The 21,122-nt window shown below is 39.9% G+C and overlaps 1 protein-coding gene across 2 annotated transcripts in view; it reads right to left on the bottom strand.

Moving 5' to 3' along the window:
- Window positions 1-21,122, bottom strand: part of Prkd1 (protein kinase D1) — a 308,561-nt gene that overhangs the window by 28,503 nt on the left and 258,936 nt on the right. For both annotated transcript variants that reach the window (XM_048415779.3, XM_048415780.3), the window contains 3 exons: window positions 20,457-20,563; window positions 1,001-1,162; window positions 327-425 (listed from right to left, as the gene is read on the bottom strand). In XM_048415779.3, the coding sequence (XP_048271736.3) occupies window positions 327-425; window positions 1,001-1,162; window positions 20,457-20,563 (368 nt within the window). The remainder of the gene's footprint in view (window positions 1-326; window positions 426-1,000; window positions 1,163-20,456; window positions 20,564-21,122) is intronic.

The following is a 21,122-nucleotide window of genomic DNA, read 5'->3' as shown; positions in this document are numbered from 1 at the left end:
AGAGTACGCAGCATCCCTGGGATCCTAAGGTACTGTCAGTGACAAAGTCATGCTTTCCACACAGGCCTGGAGGCACCTGCTCTGAAGAAGCCCAGCAACGGCTGGGAAGCACAGATGAGTATCATCAAGATGGCTCTGTGAGAAGGGAGTGACACAGAGCTATCCAGGAACATAAGGCAACACGGGAATGAAAATGCTAAGAGGAGACTTCAAACTCAGGGCTTAAGGAGCAAAACAATAAAAAAAAAAGGTGGGGGGAGGAGGCTGCTCAGAGCCAGCAAGGCTGTCAAGCTGACTTTCTGCAGAAAAGTGGCTTTTGAACTTGCCTGAGGGAACGGATCAGCCGATGCCAGCAACACATTCTCTGGCTTGAGGTCACAGTGAACGATGTTTTTAAAATGAAGATGCCGCAAAGCCACTAGTATCTATAAAGAAGATCATCAAAATAACTTCATCTCGAAATAGTACTAATTCACTTCAAGATGCATACATAATTTCAAGGTATTACTGAGGGGAACTGCAACATGAATTTGAAAGGCCAAGAGAAACCCCACATTGACTAGTCAAGGTTCTTTATGTTCCAGACACGCAAATCGTCCACAGTTAATATAGTAGATTGCTAAAGATATTTCCATGGAAGAAGTAGCATATTCTTCCATAGCATCAGATAGCCACAAACACAGGTGTAGACAAGGAACTCACCACATGGCACAGAAATAACTACCGCAAATATCTGCAGTGAACCAGGGTTTAGCCACTGTAGTATTAAAATTTCCAGCACAGCTTTAATGCGTGGGTCAGTTTATAAGCTACTAATTTTGTATATTGGACTCTGAATAACATAAACACAAGTAAGAAGATATCTTCTCTTGCAATCTTTTCTGGTGGTCGTTTAGACTGGAAGCAGAGACCAAACAACAAGGCTAGAGAGCTGTGGTTAAACAGTGGTAACATCTGATATCGAAAACTATTTTTTTTCTGTCTCTAATTGATTTCTTACCTGGGTAATTAAAAACTTCGTTATGTGTTCTGGCAACCTGCCCTTTTCACTTGACAAGATCATCTCCAGCATGTCTCCATGGAGTTTTTCCATAACAACAAACACTCTTTCAGGCGTCTCAAACATACACTCCAAATTTACAACACCAGGGTGATGAAGGTTCTATTAAAGATAAATAAAGCACTTGAAGAAAATGAGGGTTTTGATACTGTTTGGCAAGCTCGCTGATTACATGAAACTGTTGAAGCTTAAAGCTTGGAGAAACCCACACTTAAGATTCTCAACACCTCCAGATCCCACATGTGCCGCCTTGTATTTTTGAAATTCTAATGTTTCCAAAAACTATATCTTTATTTTCTATGCATAGTGAAGTTATTTCTATACTGAAAAAACTAAGTTTTAGCACAGTGAATTGCTAATTAGGATTTAATTAGAATACCATATTGAGATATGTATAATTTCTTAGGATCATCTCCAATATTAAGCATATTGTCTTAAAACAGCATACAAGGGCATCTCCATACAATTGATATTTAATGCAGAAGAGATGAATTTCATGCATGGAGTACACATGACTGACTGAAGGAACATTGCAGCCAGAATCTGCCAGAGTTGCTCTGTTTTTCAGGCTGGTGAAGGAGGCAGAAGCTGCTGCCCAGTGGGAAGATCACGGGGAACAAGGTGAAGTCTCGCTGAGCCCTGGTTGCTCAGGATGCTATGCTGCGCAGAAGACCTTAGGGCTCTAAAGCATTCCGTCAATACTTCCGCAGTGCAGTAACGGTTAGCCATGGAAGGCTACATTGTGCCTGATATTTGAGCTGTCTGGGCATTATATTATTCCCTTCTTTGATCTTTAAATTTCAGTGTTGGGATGGGTCAACAAAAGTCTTTAGCCATTTGGCCTTCACTTTTCTTTTTTTTTGGTACAAAGAAACAATTCTAACAGCACAAAGCAATGACAGATTTTATCTTCATTTAAGTGAGAAGCAATGGCAACATCAACATACAAACATCATGAACAAAAATTAATAAATCCTAACTCAATGGGAAAACAAAATGAAACAAGAACGAAGAAAGGGTCGCAGCAAAAGCAAGAATCACAGGGTGGTTCTGCTGAATTTCAGATTCTTCCGGGTCAGTTACATGAGGAAAGTTGCTAAATGCCTTATCAGAGTGTATGATTAACTAGTTCCCTTCCTCTAGTTCATCTACCTGTGCACAGCCATAGTGTTCTGGGGAGACTGGCTTCCTTAAATATCAAAACCTTCTGTCCCAATGAGGAACAGACACAATGAATAAGAAGAAGAAAAAAAAAAGAACAAAAACACACTCGGATACCTACATGATCTGAATACATGTGTCAATCCTCAAACGCCTCTACATATGCTTTTTTAACATATGTGTTTTTAAGTACCTGAGTTGTTAGTGGTTTAAGAGACCATCCATTAATAGATTCTTTTTCTCCCTTTCCCTATCTAAACCATGGTTTCAACAGACTCATACATGGGGTGGGTTTATTATATGTTACATAAACTGGCAACATCCCCAAAGTGTCTTAGATCAAAAGTATGGAACAGACTACTGGGATTTTTCTGTCACCTATTTTGTGGAATGTTAATTGCAATCTTGGGACTCTACAAATGTCTACTATTAAGTATCTTTACAAAAGGACTAAGTGGGATTTTTGCTATTTTCCACACAGGATACTTTAAATAGTTAAACACACAGATTTTTTTTTAAGCAGCATATTCAAGACAGTGCCCAAGTAAAGGCCATACATACCCAACTGGAAAAGATATTTTAGAAATATAAAGTCATGTTGTCACTGCCCTTGGCTTTCCTTTGACAACAGCCTACTGCTTCATACATTCCCCAAAGAATACATTGAGAGACAGCTGAAAAATCTTCCTGAAAATAAAGACTTTCTTCTGAACAATTATTAATAATTGGGAGGGGGCAGGACCTAATACTATGCCCTAACTTGACTTAGAATTGACTATGTAGCTCCACTTGACTTTGGATTCATGACAACCCTCCTGTCTCAATCTTCTGAATGCTAGGAATATAGGTATGAGCTACCTGCCCAGTTATGTTTTTATAAATAAGGTCATAATGGACTGTTGAGACAATGTCAAACTTCCTCATGGATTGATTTTATTCTTGTTAAATGATCAAATCTTTTATACCCAAGAAGAAAAAATGTATATAAAGGAGCATGACTATCTTATTTACCAAACTCCTACATTATATTCTTTGAACTATTTCTTTAGCCTGGATAATATGATATTTAAAAACTATTAAGAGGGAAAATCAGGCTTTTATCTATCTCCCTGTGTAATCACGTAATTTTAAACCATGTAGCACATAATGATTAATTAAAATACCTAGATACATTTCAACCAAGTTCACATGGCTTGACCAACTTTGTGTGTGTGTGTGTGTGTGTGTAAACATGAATAAATCTGGAACATCTTCCTGATGTCGCAGGTAATTGGATTTGACAAATGACTGAATATTGCAGCAACAAGCACAGTCTACAAGGAGAATCCTTGCCAGTTTCCGAAGCGTACGACAGAAATTCAGATCATGCATTTCATAGAGGAGCAAGATCTGCAGGACTCTGACCATCTGTTTGCTGGATTTCAGTAACGTAATTTTCAGGAAATGAAACATTTGGTCAAGCACAGGGAAAATGGCGCACTTTCGCACGTTGCAGACTGATGACATCTACGGAGCGAACCTAAGATTTTTAAAAATCTGGGAGGAAATATCATTCAGAGATCTAGACAAAATCTCCTTGACTCAAGGCTCCTAGAAAGATACTTAAGCAACAAAAGGAAACTAGTTCCTAGAAGCAAAGCATTTTATCAGGGAGTAAATTAATTAAACTGCACTTTGGGTTTCCACATATGTGCTAACCTAGACGTACATTTGCCTGAATAGTGCTATATCAGCACTTAGTCTTTAAAGCTTTCAGAGCTGCTTTATTTGATAACGGGTGGAGAATTTATTCCTGGCACTAAGTTGTGATAAGCTATCACGGCTAAATTTTCACCTTCTTTCTTGTGGGCTAGTCTACTCAAATATGTAAGATAATAGATTCAACGCATCATTCAGCCTTTTTGGAGCAAAGCAGCTTTGATTCAGCTTGTACTGCAGTAGGGAAAACTAAAACAAGGAATTCATAATCAGAATTCAAGACAGCTGAAAGAGCTGAAGGAGAGCCATCCCACTACACAGAAGTACACAGGAGCATGAGGTGTCATTGTCAAAAGTATGGAACCAATTACGCTCCCTCCGTCTTCTTAGTATTGAGAAATAGCACAGCATTCTTCCCTTTTCTAATTACGCTCCCTTACCATTTCCGCTGTGTTTAGAAGTCCTATGGCCTAATACTCTATGAAAGGGAAATGACTTATTTATAGACTTGCTAGACATGGGAAAGTCATCTTGTAGGGAAAACAGAAAAATACTTGTTAAAAATGGTATCCACACCAGGTGGTGGTGGCACAGGCCTTTAATCCCAGCATGCGGGAAACAGAACATGATCTCTGTGAGTTTGGGATCAGCCTGGGCCACAGAGGAAGTTCCAGGACAGGCCTCAAAACTACACAGAGAAACCCTGTCTCAAAAACCAAAACCAAAATAAAATAAAATAAAACAAAAATCAACATTGATTGGAATCTCTCTTGCTTTCTGGAGTCTTACAGTCATCTCTCTTTTGGTGCATTATTTAATGGAAAATGTCTAGCAATGAACCAGTGTCTTTCTACCCAAATTTATCGTCTTTTGCTACTTATTTGTCCAATGAATTCCTGAGACCCGAGGCCTGAGAATTATTCTGAAAAACGGACTTGTTTCCTCTCTCTGAACAGCATACTGTAACTTTACAACTGAAGGGCCTGCTCCTACTTCTCTCGAGAGGATCCTCTTTTTTAGCCTCATCGCTGTGCTGGGTTTTGACTCCTACCTTTCTTTAATCAGCTGCTGCAGCCCTCTAATGGATCTTGTCTTGGGATTATTTGCCTTCAAGGTAACCATTAAAAGAATGTTACTCTCATCGTCTCCTATGAGCCCCCCTCCAATTATGGCCATTTTCCCCTACATGATTCATAATTTCATTATTTTTGGGGAGGATGAAGGATACAAAAATCAAAACAGGCTATTTGAACACTAATGCTTGTGGACCTTGTTCCCCTTAGAAACGGGTTTCAACTCCTTTTCTTTGGTTAGGTTCTGTTTTAACTTACAAGTACAGTCACTGGGCCTGGAGCTCAATTTCTGGAGCAGGATCTCTGAATTCATGCCCCTGAGTTTGGATTTCTACTCTTATCACTTGCTGGTTCCTGATGCACATGAGTTAGACTCTGTGGTACCTATTTCTCCCTTTGTAAAATGTGGTAGCAATACATATGACAAACAGGACGTATTACTCAATACATTGTGCCTGGCATTTAAAAGATCTGGTGACTACCGGGTACATCTGACACTGTAAAATGAACGAATTGGGCAAGGATTTCCTCCTTAGTTGACCGAGTGAACATCGATGGTACATAGAAGGAGCTCTCCTTTTACCTGACAAGGGGCTGCACCAGGATAACAACAAACGGCACGATCTCGTCCTTCATCTTTGCCCTCTCCCCGTAGTTCTTGCAGCTAATGCATATTAGCAGCATCAGGAATCGTGACCTCACAGTTCTGTGGGTCCAAAGTCTGATGCGCTCCTCTATTTTCTGTTCTGTTTCCCTAGGCAGAAATTAAGTTGTTGGCAAGCCTTTCTCCTACTTGGAGGTTATGAGGGAGAATTGGCCTCTTGGTTTATTCTGATTGTCTCAGGATTGGAGAGGCAAGAGCAGGATCACACCTATTCATTCCTTAGAGACTGCAGGCCAGGAGGTCCCCGAGCGTGCTGAGCTGCTCAATTCCTTCAGGCCTCATCTTCCTCCACACACTATGTGTTAAAGTTTCACATTCCAAAACACCCAGCAGTGTTTTGCTCTCTCCTCTGCTTCCAGCTATAGACGATCCTCTGATCCTCTTTGTTTGTTTGTTTTGTGGGTTTTTTTTTTTTTTTGGCATGGTTTCTCTGTACTTGTCCTGGAACTGGATCTTGTAGAGCAGGCTGACCTCGAACTCACAAAGATCTGCCTACCTCTGTCTCTCAAGTGCTGGGATTAAAGGTGTCCACCACCACCGGCCTGGCAATCCTTTACTTTTAAGAACTCATAATTTAGTTTAGGCTAACCCGGCTAACGTAAACTAACCATCCTATTTCATGGTCTCTATATCAATTATGGCTAACCTGGCTAACATAAACTAACCATCCACTTCATGGTCTCTATACTAGTTACGGCTAACCTGACTAACATAAACTAACCATCCTATCTCATGGTCTCTATATCAGTTACGGCTAACCTGACTAACATAAACTAACCATCCTATTTCATGGTCTCTATATCAGTTACTTTTCTATCATTGTGATAAAGCACCAAAACCATGTAAGTTACAGGAAGAAGAATTTATTTTAGGTTTACAGATTCAGTGAAATAAGAAACCATTGTCATCAAGGCAGAGAAGTATGGCAGCCGAGGTACCTGGAGCAGCAGCTGAGAGCTCACATCTCAAACCACAAACAGGAAGCAGAGAGACAAAATTGAAATGGCAAGAGCTCTTAAACTCTCAAAGCCCACCCCTAGTGAAGTACTTCCTCCAGGAAGGATAAACTTCCTAAGAAAATGATCACTAAAGGAAGTAGCACTATTAGGAGGTGTGGTCTTGTTGGAGGAAGTGTGTCACAGTAAGGGTGGGCTTTGAGGTTCTTTCGCTTAAGCTTCACAACTTCCTGTTGCCTGCAATATGCGGTGCTCTCAGCCCCAGCGCCACATCTGCCTGCATGCCGCCATCCTCTTCTTCATGATTATAATGGACTGAATCTCTGAAACTGTAAGCGAGCCACCCCAATTAAATGTTTTCTTTATAAGAGTTGTCGTGGTCATGGGGTCTCTTCACAGCAATAGAAACCCTAACTAAGTAAGACACCCCCCTAACTGGGAACTGAGTATTCAAATGCTAGAGCTTATGGGATTCATGCCATTTAAACCACACTTTCTGCTCCCTGGTCTTCACAGGCTCAGGGCCGTATTGTGCTGCAAAATAGTCTAACCCCCAAAATCCTCATAGTCTTTTAATCTCAATACTACTGTAAAGTTCAGTCTCTGCTGAGAGTCAAGGTAATTTTTCAATTGTAACCAAGTATAAAAGGAAAAAAAGAAAACTACACAGTTCCAACATTCAATAACACAGACTATAAGGAAGGAATGCGGATGAGGTGAGGAAGTATGGGACCAAAACCGAGCAAACTCCAAATCCTTGAACTCCATGTCTGATGGCCCTACCTCTCCATCTTGTCTTCTTATAGGACACATCTCCCTCTTGGGCCGGCTGTACTCCCTGTGTGCAGCTCTCGTGTTTCATGGCCCTGGCACCTCAAACATCTTGGGGTCTCAAGTATAACAAAAGCTCACTTCTACAGCTCCACACAATGGCCTCTCGGGAACTCCATGCTTTCTGCCTGGTCTCAATGGTTCGTGGAAACTCTGGAGGAAGACTCCATAACCCCTGTTCTAGTGTATCCTTCATGACTGTGAACAATGCCACAAGGACAAGGAGGGCACTGCCAACTCTGGCTAGCTTGGGATGGACCCTGCCACCACGAGGTCACCTTTGCAAAGAGTGTGCTTGTTGTTCTGTCCTAGGAACAGAGAATTCCTTAGGCCTTTTCTTTCCTCAAGTTTTAAGTTTAGTTGGGTGCAGGCTTGCCCTGAGGGGCCACTCACTGATTTCCATCAGGCCTCTCTTTAATTTCGTTAAGTACAAGCCTTGGCTCCAATTTTACAATTTCTGGCGCTCCTATTCTCTTCAAAATGTACATCTTATGTTCCTTTTTGCCCCATTTTCTCTGTTTCACTGTAGACCTGCATAAGATGACTACTAATAACTACCAGAGATAGTCCACATTAGGCTGTCCCAAAATCTTCTCTGTTAAAGAAATTAATCCATTACCATTAAATTTAGTCACAGTCAAATTCTTAAGATAAAGTCAGAATACAGTCTCATTTTTTCCCAAAATATCCCAACGGGCTCTAGCCCAGTTGCTAGTATTGTTTCCTTGGAAACCTCTTCTCTGGGCCCTTACTTTGTAACTCTCAGCATTGCTGTTTTCCAGTCTCCCACTAGAAGAGGTCATTAAGCCCCACTTACAGTGTATGATCACTTTTTCAGGCCAAATTTCCAAATCTTCCACATTCCTCCAGAAAACGTGATCAGGCCTGTCATAGCAATATCCCAAACCACTTTGGGATGCCATGTGCTGTCTTAAGTTACTTTTCTATTGCTGTGATAAATCACCATGACCAACTTATAGAAAGGTTTATTTTGGGCTTACAGATTCATAGGGATAAGAGTCCATCATTATCATAGCAGGTGAGTCTGGCAGCAGGCAGGCATGGGGGCAGGAACAGCTGAGACCTCACATCTTGAACAGTAAGCACATGCAGAGAGAGAGAGAACATGAAATGGAAAGAGTTTTGGAAGTCTGAAAGCCCATCCCTCAATGAAATCTTCCTCCAGCAAGGCCACGCTAAAGTAGAATAAGGTAGAAAGGGCCAATTATTAGATAGATACTGGCTTATTGCATCATTAGTGACTTACTTAAAGCACTTATTGTATTGCCTTTTTGTCAAGCATGACTCTATTTGCTACCTGGAGCAGAATGACCTGGAAAGACACCTAAAACAACGAATGGGCCATTGCCCTTAACAACCTGGTGACTGCCACATGTGCTTCTATAAAACCTTGCTTGCTTGCCTACCCACTTTGTGGTTTTAGTGGACAAAATGAAATGCAAACTGGACCTGGCATTGAAGCCTTTCAGGAGCTGTTCTGGCGTGGCTCCACCAGCGACATCTCCTTTTTCCCACTCCCGTGGGTGCTGGGTTGTTTATTCCAGAAACATTCCCTCAACAATATCCCTAAGCTTCTCCCAAAAGTGCCACTAACTGGGGACCAAGTATTCAAAAATGCCAGGGTCTATGAAGTGACATCTCATCATCTCATTTAAAACATCAGTCTTTAACTTTAACTATATCATACAGTACCTCTTGCCACCAAAATAGCATATATATATATATATATATATATATATATATATATATATATGAATATTCTTCCTAATCCATCATGTAAATTTTCCATTATTTTTTTCAGCCTACCAAATCCCTTATTACTTTTTGAGAAAGATGAGATCTTTGGCCTTAAAAACAGAGGGAAAGAACTGTATACATCATCAGATTGCAACCATTGTTAATAGTTTGCCAAAAATGATACATCTACTTTTCATTATCTTTTCCTCTCTAATGTATCTTCATATGAAAGAAAAATAACATTTTAAAACAATATATGTCAAACGGACTGAGCTTGACATGATGATAGGCATCTTGACTTATAAATACTTTGATTCCCTAGAGTAGCCCGACTTAATCTTCTTGCTGGTTTCTCAGAATTCTATAAATAAGCAAACTTACTAGAGTGTTCCATGGAGTTTGGAAACTGGATAATGTGCTCTTTTTGATAGCAGCTTAAAAATACAGGTACATTCTTCTGTGGGCGAAGTCACTTTTGTCGTGATCACTGTAGATGACTTTACATATGAATGAAGTCCAGTGATTTCTTTGATGTTGTTGCCGCCCGGGACTGCATTGCCCTCAATATACCCATGACCCACCATATGCTTTGTGTGCACAGCTCTGTCTGCGTCTTCATTTTCAGTCCCAACTCTATGTGGGATTACCCTCACCTAAAGGACTGGTATATTATGGAAGAACCGGTCAACCCAAGGAGGAGGAGAGGGAAATCTCAGACTGGCCATGTAACTGTGTCAGGAGGAGTGGCCCTTTATGCAGTGTTGCAGCCTATCATGTGGAGATTATAAATAAACAATGGCCAGGTTTGCAGACAGCTATGTCTGGGTGCTGCTTATCCTGCATTAGTGAGAAACACTAATATCTCATCACTGCCATGGGCATTTAGTTGACGATAAGAACCAGCTGAACGAGTAAAAGGCTAATAGGATCAGGAGAGTAAAGAGATCTGCATCGTTCTAGCTTTCAGTGTCTCTGGCCTGAGAGTGTATAAAAGTGAAACCCAGGCCGCTTCTGTCCTGTGGCTTGGGAAAATTTCAAAGATGCAGATGTGAGCTTTTATTTTGAGATCAGAATGAGAGGAAGGCAACTGGAATTTTGGGGAGGAGGAGAGGAAAGAACAGTCAGAGATTGAAGCGGTAGAACACCATCCTTTTCTGTCACTGAACTTGCATTCTTGATCTGATGAATATCCCCTTGCAGAAAGTAGGCTTTGCAACTAATTGCTCAGAACTACACTCTTGTAGTAGCTAAATACTATAGAAACTTGAAAAATTTCCAGGATCATTATAAGTACCTGGATAGTGAGGCTTGAGTGGGAACAGGAAGCCAGGAAAATGAATAACATTACAAACTCACCTCAATTTTAGCACCTCCAAATACCCAAGGGATAAGGGAACTACTCTGACATATACTGGACCATCTTGGCTACAATAACCATGTGCAATACAGAGGATCTAGCAAGGTAGATGACTCCACGGAAAAGTGTAGAGGAAACCCAGGGTATTCAGTTTGAATAGGGCATTCAAGAGGTCATTCATATCCTTGTGTTTGTTTTTATACCCAGAATGAGAGAACTCCTGTTGTGAAAGGCACAGCCCTTTATTTTCCCTTTTTAGACCAATTGTCACAGAAAATGGATTTGGACAAAGCTCTTGTTGCTTCTTCTTCCTCAATAAACAAAAGACCAAGACTTCACAGTTGATACCTATGTCCTAAACCCTTGAATATATTCTCCAGGAAAGACATTACCAGAGCTTGGTAGGGGGAACTAAACTCAAAATAGTTAAGATAGATAGTAAAGAGAGTACATGGGAGGGGGAGCAAAAAATAAAACCTTAAAACCCTTCCTACTTCTAGAGGGGTATTCAGTTCTAGTTAGAACACTGCCCAGACTGATACACTAAGATCTGAGGGACCAGAATTCAATTGGAGCAGGCTGAAATTTTGACAACTTTCAATAGTACCTCTATAGCCCTGTTTGGCTGGTAAAGGGGGCAAAGGGTATTTGTAGGATGATTCCTGCAATGGATAGAGTTAAATGGGGGTGATGTGAAATGTCTGTGGGCAGACAAGACTGTTGCCTATTCCAACTGCTAGCACCTGTGGTTACCAGCAGGAGACTGACACACTATTGGTACTAGTAACTCTGAAATGGAGGTGAGGAGAGGCGACGAGGACCCATTTCTCTGTAAGGCTATAGGCAGTTAAAGGTGGCTTAAAGAAGAGCTCATAGGGTCCACCCCTACCCAACCCTGTTTACATAGTTACTAGTTGTTGCAAAAGACTTTTCTTAGTGGTATACTCCATATGCTACAGAAAATAAACCTAATTCAAATTATTGGTTCATTTAGGTAGACATGAGTGGAATTCTATGTCTAATGCCCTATCTGTGGTGAAGAGATGTCTGCTCATCTCCCTGGGAAAACACACACTAAGCACAACAAAGTGATACCTATTCACACTGTAGTGTACAACATTATCCAGGTACTAGATACTTTCATGCCCTCTGTTGCATATGGCTAACTCACTCTTTACTTTAGCTAATGGCATTTTTGGCACTCCTTTGCAATCAGTACCAGATCAGTCTTCCTTGACTTGAGAGGGGAAAAGACAGACAGTGTAGGAATTGCCTCAGGAACATATCCCTCAGTTCCATTGTGTCCGTGATATTGTGATAACCAGTGATGATTATATTCTTATATGACATAGTAGAATAAATGTAGGTTTTTAAACCTCAAGACTCAAGCCTCCACCCCCCAATATCCATCAATTTCCTACATGTGGAAGTCTGGTTGCATCTGCACATGTCACCAGATAAAGTACACACCTTTCCCATCTGCATAAGGGAAAGGATGTTGCGGCTTTGGCTCCCCTGTCAGTAAGACAATGCAGTCTGGTGTATGGCACAGGGCATGACTGTCTCTCCGGAAAGTCCATGTTCAAAAGTAACTTTAGGGCATGATTCATAACACTGGAAAGTAGGTAAAATTAGATGGCATTTTCATGGCCACATTACTCTCTGATCCTCTGAGATACACTCACCTTACTGGATGGACTGAAGGCCTTGGAGTCAACTTAATTTACTCAATATTCATGTGCCTGACATACTCTGTGGTTCTGACTCCTGCTACAAAGACCATCTATATTCATGATGTTCAAACAACACACACTATACTACCAGAGTTGCTCTAAACATATAAAGCTGACAAGTCATATGGCCTGCTGGGCTCCTTGGTCTGGCAGATCACACCACTGTCAGTTTTAGAAGGTACTCATAGACGGAGCCCTACTGGGCAGGTCTATGTTCCAGCTCACCAGACCTTGCTGCTGTCTCGGAGTTGGTAGCAAGGGAAGCTTTACAGTCAGCATGCCTCTTGGTGCAAGAAATGTGCTTGACTAGTTGGTATTTCCTTAAGATGCATTCTGGTCTGAATGAAGCACTAATCAGTACATATGACTGTCTTTCTGATCTAGACTTTGGGGACTCGCTTAGTCTTGCTGCTACCAGGAACACACATCTAACTGTAAGTTCCTTAGTAAATCACACTCTGTGCAACACTGGACCTTTCTGCTTTGTGTGCACAGCCATCTTAGGTGGCGCTGATGAGCACTGGGCCCAGCTAGTGACAGAATACTAGGCTTTACCCTTTCTTGAAAAATAGAGTAGATCAAATGGTACAAATTAATGAACAAAAGAAGAATCATTTATGAAAGCAAGGAACTAGTGCTTTCCTTACATTTACGAGATGGAAGATAAATTCTGAGATATGAAAGTTCTGTTACGCTTATTTAATTCTCATTAAAATCCATGAGCATTCTGTCCTAGTGATCTCAAGACACCTGTCGTTTATTTCTTTCTTGTGCTGACGCATAAGAGAAAACTGGCTAATGGGAGACTAAGGCAGGCTGCTTTTCCTTGGAAAATTCAGAAGATGAAGGCTCTGCTGCAGAGAATTGCTCTCAAGGATGCCTTCGGCTATTTGCAGGACAGGTTGCTACAGCATTTCCTGAGAAGCTCTGGCACCACAATGGCATAATTTAATTCTCTGATTGGCACCCTGCTGTGTTTTGAAGCCTTGGCTATGAAGCTGGTGCTTCTGCTCTGAGGTCAGCAGGCCAAGCTCCACGCTGGACAGAGAAAGCTCCCCCTACCAAACGAGATCCGTAGTCATTGCATGTGCATATGGTTCTATTTTATAACTGTGGGAGATTATGATTCAGTCAGTTTCCACTTCAGCTGTGACCTTTTAAGGGCTTACATATTTAGAAAATTTCAAGTGAAAAAACTTTGAAATTCACATTGATGCTATCTAAGGATAAAGTAAAGTTAACCCACATTGTTAAGAGTATACGCTCACAGCGGTACTTCTGCAAGACTAGATATAAGAACTGACACATCCTTCCCATGCATAAGTGTGGCTGTCTTATTTTTATATCAGTGAGGCCACAAGCTAACTTAACCCAACGAATTCTGGAGTCTCAGATGTATTCAAATATTCATTGTATATATAGTTTCCTTATGAAAGATGCCATCACAACTGATGTGCAGTTGTATTTTTGTTCCAGTACTAATCGGTTCAGATTGACCCTATCTTAGTGTTGTTCAAAAATATGATCTAGACACGGTAGCTCTTGGCCACAATCCTAGCATGCAAGAGACTGAGAAGGTATTGCCATGATTTTGAGAAGAGTCTGAAATATACAGTTCAAATTGAATTCCATACTAGTCTAGGCTACCACCATAGACACACACACACACACACACACACACACACACACACACACACACACGAGAGCCTTTGTCAAATAAGGTGGAAAGTAAGCACTAACATGTGAGTTGTACTCTAGCCTCCATATACAGCATGTGTGCACCCACATGCATAAAACACACACCATATATATACACACATATAAAAAATAGGTATGTTCAACTGTGTACATGTTGGGGGTGGGTAGGTATACATGCCAGGCTAGGTAGCCCATGAGTTCCCATAGATTCTCCTGTCTTGAACTCACATCTTGCCATAGTCATGCAGTGATAACTCATGCACAGAATTATTCATGGTTTTATATGGGTACTGGGCCTATGAGCTTTGGTCCTCACAACTGTGTGGCAGTACTTTATCCATTGAATTAGCTATGTAGTCTGGATTACCTCTATTAACTGCTAATGGCAACAGACGTGCCTCATTTTGGCATCAAGAAAGGGCATGGATTTTGGGGAGTTACCTCATGATTAACAAACCAGTGTTTTATATACACTTATCTGAAATCTGCTGTAACCCTTTTGATTCTACTAAGTAGAATTGCCTCAGTAGCAAGATTAGGGACGGGTGAGGGGAACAAAATCAATATCTGTTTAGTAAAAAGATTGCTTAATGTTCTCCTTCATGTATATCCTTGAACATGCCCAGACATTACTCAGTCATTCTCAGGTTCATCAAGTCTGGAAGGCTTCCATCGAGCTTTAGATTCCAAAGTTGCTACAGACATGTAGTAAATATAACGTTTTCTCCTTTTCTCACAAAAAGAGAGACAGATAAATGCAAACAGAAGCCAACATGCTGAGAAGAAACAGGCAAACCCTGTCATCTCTCAGGCTGTTCTGCCCTTTCTCAACTTTTCAACATACAGGGTCATATAGGATATCATGATCTCTACCCATGCTCAGGAATCTTTCAAGCAAATCAAAAGAATGAGAAAAGAATCACGGACCATGATAAAATATTTGTAAAGATACATTTTATCAAACTTTATAATGGACTGCTCTTAAATATATCCATAGTGTTTCCAAAACTTAACAATAAAAAATACTGAGATCAAAAATGAGTGAAGATTTGACACCTCACAAAATATACAGGCAGAAACAAACCTATATTAAAAGAAGCTCTACATCACATATCATGAGTCCCATATCAGTACACCCTATTAGAACTGTAGACATCTGGGCATCAGTAACAGCAGATTATAATGAGGCAATGGCGCTGTAGTGTTCATGTTTGAAGACAGGAGAATGCAAGCTGACCCCACCACCATGGAAGACAGTGTAGTAGCCTCTAGAAAAACTAAGCATACTTTGATTACATGATCTAACAATTATGCACTTCAGTATTTACTGAAAGAAATTAAGAAATGCCTCTACATTCATTTTTAAAGCAGCTTCATTCATAATAGCAAAAACTTGGAGGCAAGAAGTCTTTCAGTAGATGAAAGGATAACTTGTTGAACATGCAGATAGTGGAATATTATTCAACCCTAGAAAATAAGTTATCAAGACACAAAAATAGATGGAAAGAATATCTGTGTGTGTTTCTGTCTGTCTGTCCGTCCGTCCGTCCGTCCATCTATCTATCTATCATCTATCTATCTATCTCTAAGTATAACTGTTGGAACCAATTGGGTTCCTGGCCTTCAGCTGCTCTTCCCTACTAGAGTCTTCTAATTGAAGTGACTAAAAGCTGTGCTTTGCCTAAGGGATCAGAGATTGGGATTTTCACCTGTTGGCCATTGACAGCAGGGTATTTAAGCCTCCAAGGTGCTATTAAAGGGGGCTTTTGGTACCAGTGATTGAAGGTCTGTGTGTTGGTCTGTCTCTGCGTGAGTATTCTCAACCTCCAGCCTCTTTCCCGGAGCTCGCAAACTGGGGTCTAGCGCATAGAGCACAGACCAGGGCCGCCATATAACAAGGCAATCTGAGGGCTTTGCGGCATATAACAAGGCAATCTGAGGGCTACACAGTGATTCTATTTACAGGACATTTTAGTTAAGACAAAAGGATGGGCACATATGAATTTTCACTGTGGCAAAAGGCTGGAAAAGATTGGGCAATGAATATGACGAGCAGAGAGAATTTTATTTGTCCAAATCCACAGAAGTACCAAAGAGAGTGAAGCTAATGCAAATTATGTGTTCTGGGTGATCATGATGCAGCAATACATCATGTGGAACAAATGCCCCTTTCTGTTGGGGGTATTGACAGGGGAGAGGGCTTTTCAGGGTGTCTATGGAAAATCTCTCCAGCTTTCTCTTCGTTTTCTGTTTATCTAAAACTCTAACCTCACCCCAAAGAAAACAATATCCAAAAATTTGTGTTGTTTTCAAGCTGGGAGATGACTCAGTTGGGCACACCAAAAGGATATTAATTTGATTCCCAGGACACAAGTCAAAAGTAGGTGCAGAGGTGAGCAACTACCATCTCAGTGCCGTGGAAGTGAAGGCAGAAAAACCACAGGCTCAGTAATGGACCCAATCACAAAAGAGCGGATAGGAATGAAGACACCAGTGTCTTCAGTGGTCTCCACATATAAATGGATGAAGGCACACATGCACACATACATGTATGCAGACAAGTAAATAAATAAATAAAAAAGACATCTTGTAAAAACATCAATCTGCCTACACAACCAACAGGATCTAGACTTTAACTCACCATCTGGGCTCACTCACAGGACAATGAAAATCATTAGTATATGAATGATTTGATATTGTAATTAGGGGGTTAAGGAAGACTAGTTTCAAGCAACAGAACAAAAAGCAAATTTCACATACTCTGTAACTTGAAGGTAAGTATATAGACTTTCAGATTCCCAGTAAGGCCCAAATTTCTAGTGGAATTTAGACAAGTGATGTAATATTTGAAAGCAATAACAATGAGCTCAAAGACTGAAAGCAATGATTCAAGCTATTCAATGGGCAGGAGAAAACATGAGATCTTAGCCCCACACAAAGAACTATGGGCAACTAAGAAATATGAGTGGGACACAGTCCTCTTCAGGGAAGAGCACACCAATACCAAAAAGTCAGCCTCGAAAGTACGCATACAGGCAATATGTCATATTATATAGTATACATACTGTACAGGTTGTATTAATATATTTTTGAGTATATATGTATATACATATATGTAAATAAAAGAAATAATTTTTTAAAAAGTCAATGCTAAGAAACTCTGGACCTATCAGCTATACCTCTCTCTCCTCCATGCCTCCACGGGATTTGGGTTTAGATTTGTGTGATGAAAACTCCTTGAATATCACTGTAAAATGATTTCAACTTTCCTACTCAATTTGGAAGGGTAGTTTCTTTGCTGAGATGCCTTCTTAGCCGTTGTTCCTTTCTCTCATGTATTTGTTTATCCAAACGCTAAATATTTTTTCACCAGCTACAACTTCCTTTGTAGTTTCCCTGATTTCCAGATTGCAGCCAGAACACAGGATTGTTTTCACTATACTTCCCAGCATTTCTGAATTTTGGACCATTATATCTGACAACCTAAATAGAACTATAAACATCTATATGGTCCAGAAAGACCTGCCTTTCTTTTCTTAAAGCAATATATCAATAACAGATTCATTAGTAAAAGGAAAGGGACCCGTGAGAATAAAAGAGATTATGTCAGGATTTGCTGTTTCTGTTTTTGGGCTGATTTGGGGTTAGGAGTGGCACAATTTAGTGAAGATGTCCTCAGGACAGAAATTTGAGACTAAAGTATTTAAGAAGTATGAATCCTCATGAGAAATATCATAAGGGATTGTGACGGGATGATGGATGACTATTTCAGAATAGTTAACCTTGTTCCGGGAATGAGTTTTACATCTAAGGCATATAGATGAGTGAATGTATGAGGTCAGGACGTCAGCTGAGGAACAGATAGGAAGGAGAAAGGGAATCTGATAATTACAGGGTGCAGGAAGCAGGGAGATTTGAAAAGATCAACTGATCAGTCTATGGATGGACTAAGTTAATCAAGTGTTATAAAGACTAAAAAGCAGAAAGTGATGGGTAGATAAGAGATTACAGAAATAGACAGAAGGTCCATCTACTTATAAAACCAAGGTTTGGGAATATCAAGGTATGAACCAAAGAGTTTATATATTCTTTCCTACATTTTATATACTCTACTATATACACTATAGTTGATGTTTTATAATTCCAAATGTTTTTTCTTACTTTGTATCATCTATGGAAACTAGTATTATTTTTATATAGGTAAATAAAAAGTATATTTCATGAAAGGAAAAACCACCAGTATAGTGAAAAGAATTAAATCCATACATATCAGATAAAGCTTTGTATGTGCTATGATAGTATTTTATTAGTACATAAACTTCATCACGACTCTACAAGCCTTGGAAGAGGATCTATATTTCATTCAGTATATCACAACATCCATATTTTCATTAGTTTTTTAATTTAAAACATTCTATGATATAGATATTTGTATTTTAGTTTTCTGTAATATCCCTGATAATAACAACCATTCTTTAATTATAATTGTGTTGACATGAAAAGAAGTCAAAATGATATGAAAATGTCCCTTGGGAATATTATGCAATAACTTTACACTCCATATTCATTAATATTTCCCTGAGAAATCATAACAATGAAGTATTTACAGGTGAGTAATGAAAACGGATATAAATAATCCATATCCCTTACCTTATGTTATCCTTTACCTTCTGTTACTCAAAAATAGATAAGAGCGTAATGTTCTAATGAATGAATAAGATTATAGAACCCCATCATCTACACAGAAAAAAAATGCATATGGGGAAAAATATGAATTCTGCTTTTTCTCACACTATATTTGCTTAATTTGGAGACCTTCTGTAAACTAACACAATAATTTACAGAGTCAGAACCAATCTGACAAGGAGGATTTGGCAAGGATATTCCCCAAGGAATATTTTCCTCCAGTAAGCACTCCCACCCAATCTGCTGTAGACTCCTGAGCACTCCTAGATTCCAGGTACAACATAAGCCAGGGCAGTCGCTTCCAGAAGTAGGAGGGTAGCACCCCATATCTGGAAATTCTTTCTCTGCAAAAAAATATGTTCCAGAAGACCATGTGGGAGTAGGGACTCAAGAAGGATGGGCCAGACTGGCAAAGACCTCATTTGCTAAATTTACAGGTATTAGTTATTATTTATAATATTTTAATAACTCTCACAGGATTGGAGCTCAGTGACTAGCTATACTGCCTGGCCAAAATTGCAGAAGCATACCTCCTGGGTGTCCAGCTTTCTATCCTGGGGGCTGTTGAACTGAACTCCGTCCTCACGCTTCTGTGGCAGTACTGTACACGCTTTAGCTATGTCCCTAGCTTCAACAATTAAAACAGATTTTTTTTATGGTTACAGACTAGCAAATGCTAAGATTAAATACAAGACCTGGCATGCTAACTGTGGTTAAGGGTATGCTTGTGAAAAGATCCCTGAGCTACATTGCTGCCCAAAGGCACAAAACACCAGTTTCAGACACCCTGAGATCCATAAAAGTATCTTATTTTTCCAAACAAAGAGGCCCAAGTTTTTAAGTTGTCATTACCTCCTTTAGCTTCGTTTCGCCCACCTCTCTGTCATACTTTCTTTATCTCTTTCTCTTACTAGATCGTGTTATGCATTCCAAGTTAGTGTCCAACTAGTAATTCTACTGCCTCCACCTAACCTACACATTGAGATTATGGGCTTCTGCTATATTTACACACAAAGCCCAGTAAAGGGGAATTAAACGAAAGAGTAAATGCAGAGAGTTAAACTGCTTTGTTATTAATACATAATTATAAATTTCAACGAAACTGTGAATCAAAACTTAGCATTAATGTGCAGAAGTAGGATTTATGGCGGCTCTATAAATACATGCACTTATATATGGAATATATACATGACATATATATATATATATATATATATATATATATATATATATATATATATATATATGGAATAGACAACGATGTTGACCAGTTAGCAAGCAGATGCTCAGGTTCCCTTTGACCTTTTCTAAAGGCCTTTCTGACAACTAGGAAAATTGTACTGTCTTCCACATCAAATAAAAACTCACCTGGAGAAGCAAGAAGGGTATCAGGAAAAGTCAAGACAATCAATTTCTTTCTCAGGTATCTGTTATTTACACACCTCAGAGCTACAAATCCAGCTCTCACAAGGGAAGTGCTTATGAAGGTAAGGTCGTTTTTTAACCCACAACAAAATGCATTCAGCAAGTCCACCCTGAGAATATGCATATTTAATGAACAGTAAAGACATGGTGAACTGTGGTATTAAGTACACACACACAAAAAAAATCAACTTTTGCACACTTAGAATGGTACCAGTCAGGCAACTATGATTCAATTTGCCTTTGTAGTTAAGTTGCCCTTGAATATCTAGCCTGGAGATAACTGGATGACTTTCCCCTGTTTTACAGAAGTCAAGGAGGGGAATCTGCAGCTCTCAAGTGAGAATCAAAGAGTTTACCTGTAAAATTGCAACCTCATTACGAAGCTGACTCTCTTGCTTTGTTGGAAATCTTAATTTGTCAATAATTTTAATAGCTACATCTCTTCCTGTTTTACGATGTTTACCTTTAAAATAAAAAAATGAAAAATTAATTATGGATATAACTTAAGAAACGATTTGGCTACAAAAACCTACTTTGGAATTCTCTTACTTCAACACCTTTCCCCCCAGGGTTCCTTGCTCTTGCATCCTGCTCTCCCCATTCTCATGGGTTGCTTCCTGATGGCCTCCCCGTTGTTACTGCCTTGTTTTTGCTTTTGTGTCTCACTTTCCTGAACACCAGTTCTCATGTCTTGACTCATGGGGACTCTACTTCATCACAGCAATTGGCAGAAGCTTCTCCCTACACAGCCAGCTCTTCCTGCAGCTCCACTCCCTGGTCACAGTGGACATCACTCATCCCTGAGGCTCTATCCTCATCGCCTCTGTCTCCTGTGTGTCTACTCTTACTGTTTTCATTCTTCCTCGTGGATCTCCACCCTCGTCAGCTCAGTATTTCCGAACTGCCTTGAGTTTGCCGATTTCTCACCTACTTATCACCTGCTTTACTGTCATACTCTGGGCTGTGACATCTACTTACCAGGCTCATTCTGCCACTATTGTTATTAGGAAATTATCACATTG

This window comes from Myodes glareolus, chromosome 11 (assembly GCF_982192425.1).
Source record: "Myodes glareolus chromosome 11, mMyoGla1.1, whole genome shotgun sequence".
Lineage (NCBI taxonomy): Eukaryota > Metazoa > Chordata > Mammalia > Rodentia > Cricetidae > Myodes > Myodes glareolus.
Note: the sequence above shows the minus strand (reverse complement) of the source record. Positions and strands in the feature narration are given on the sequence as shown.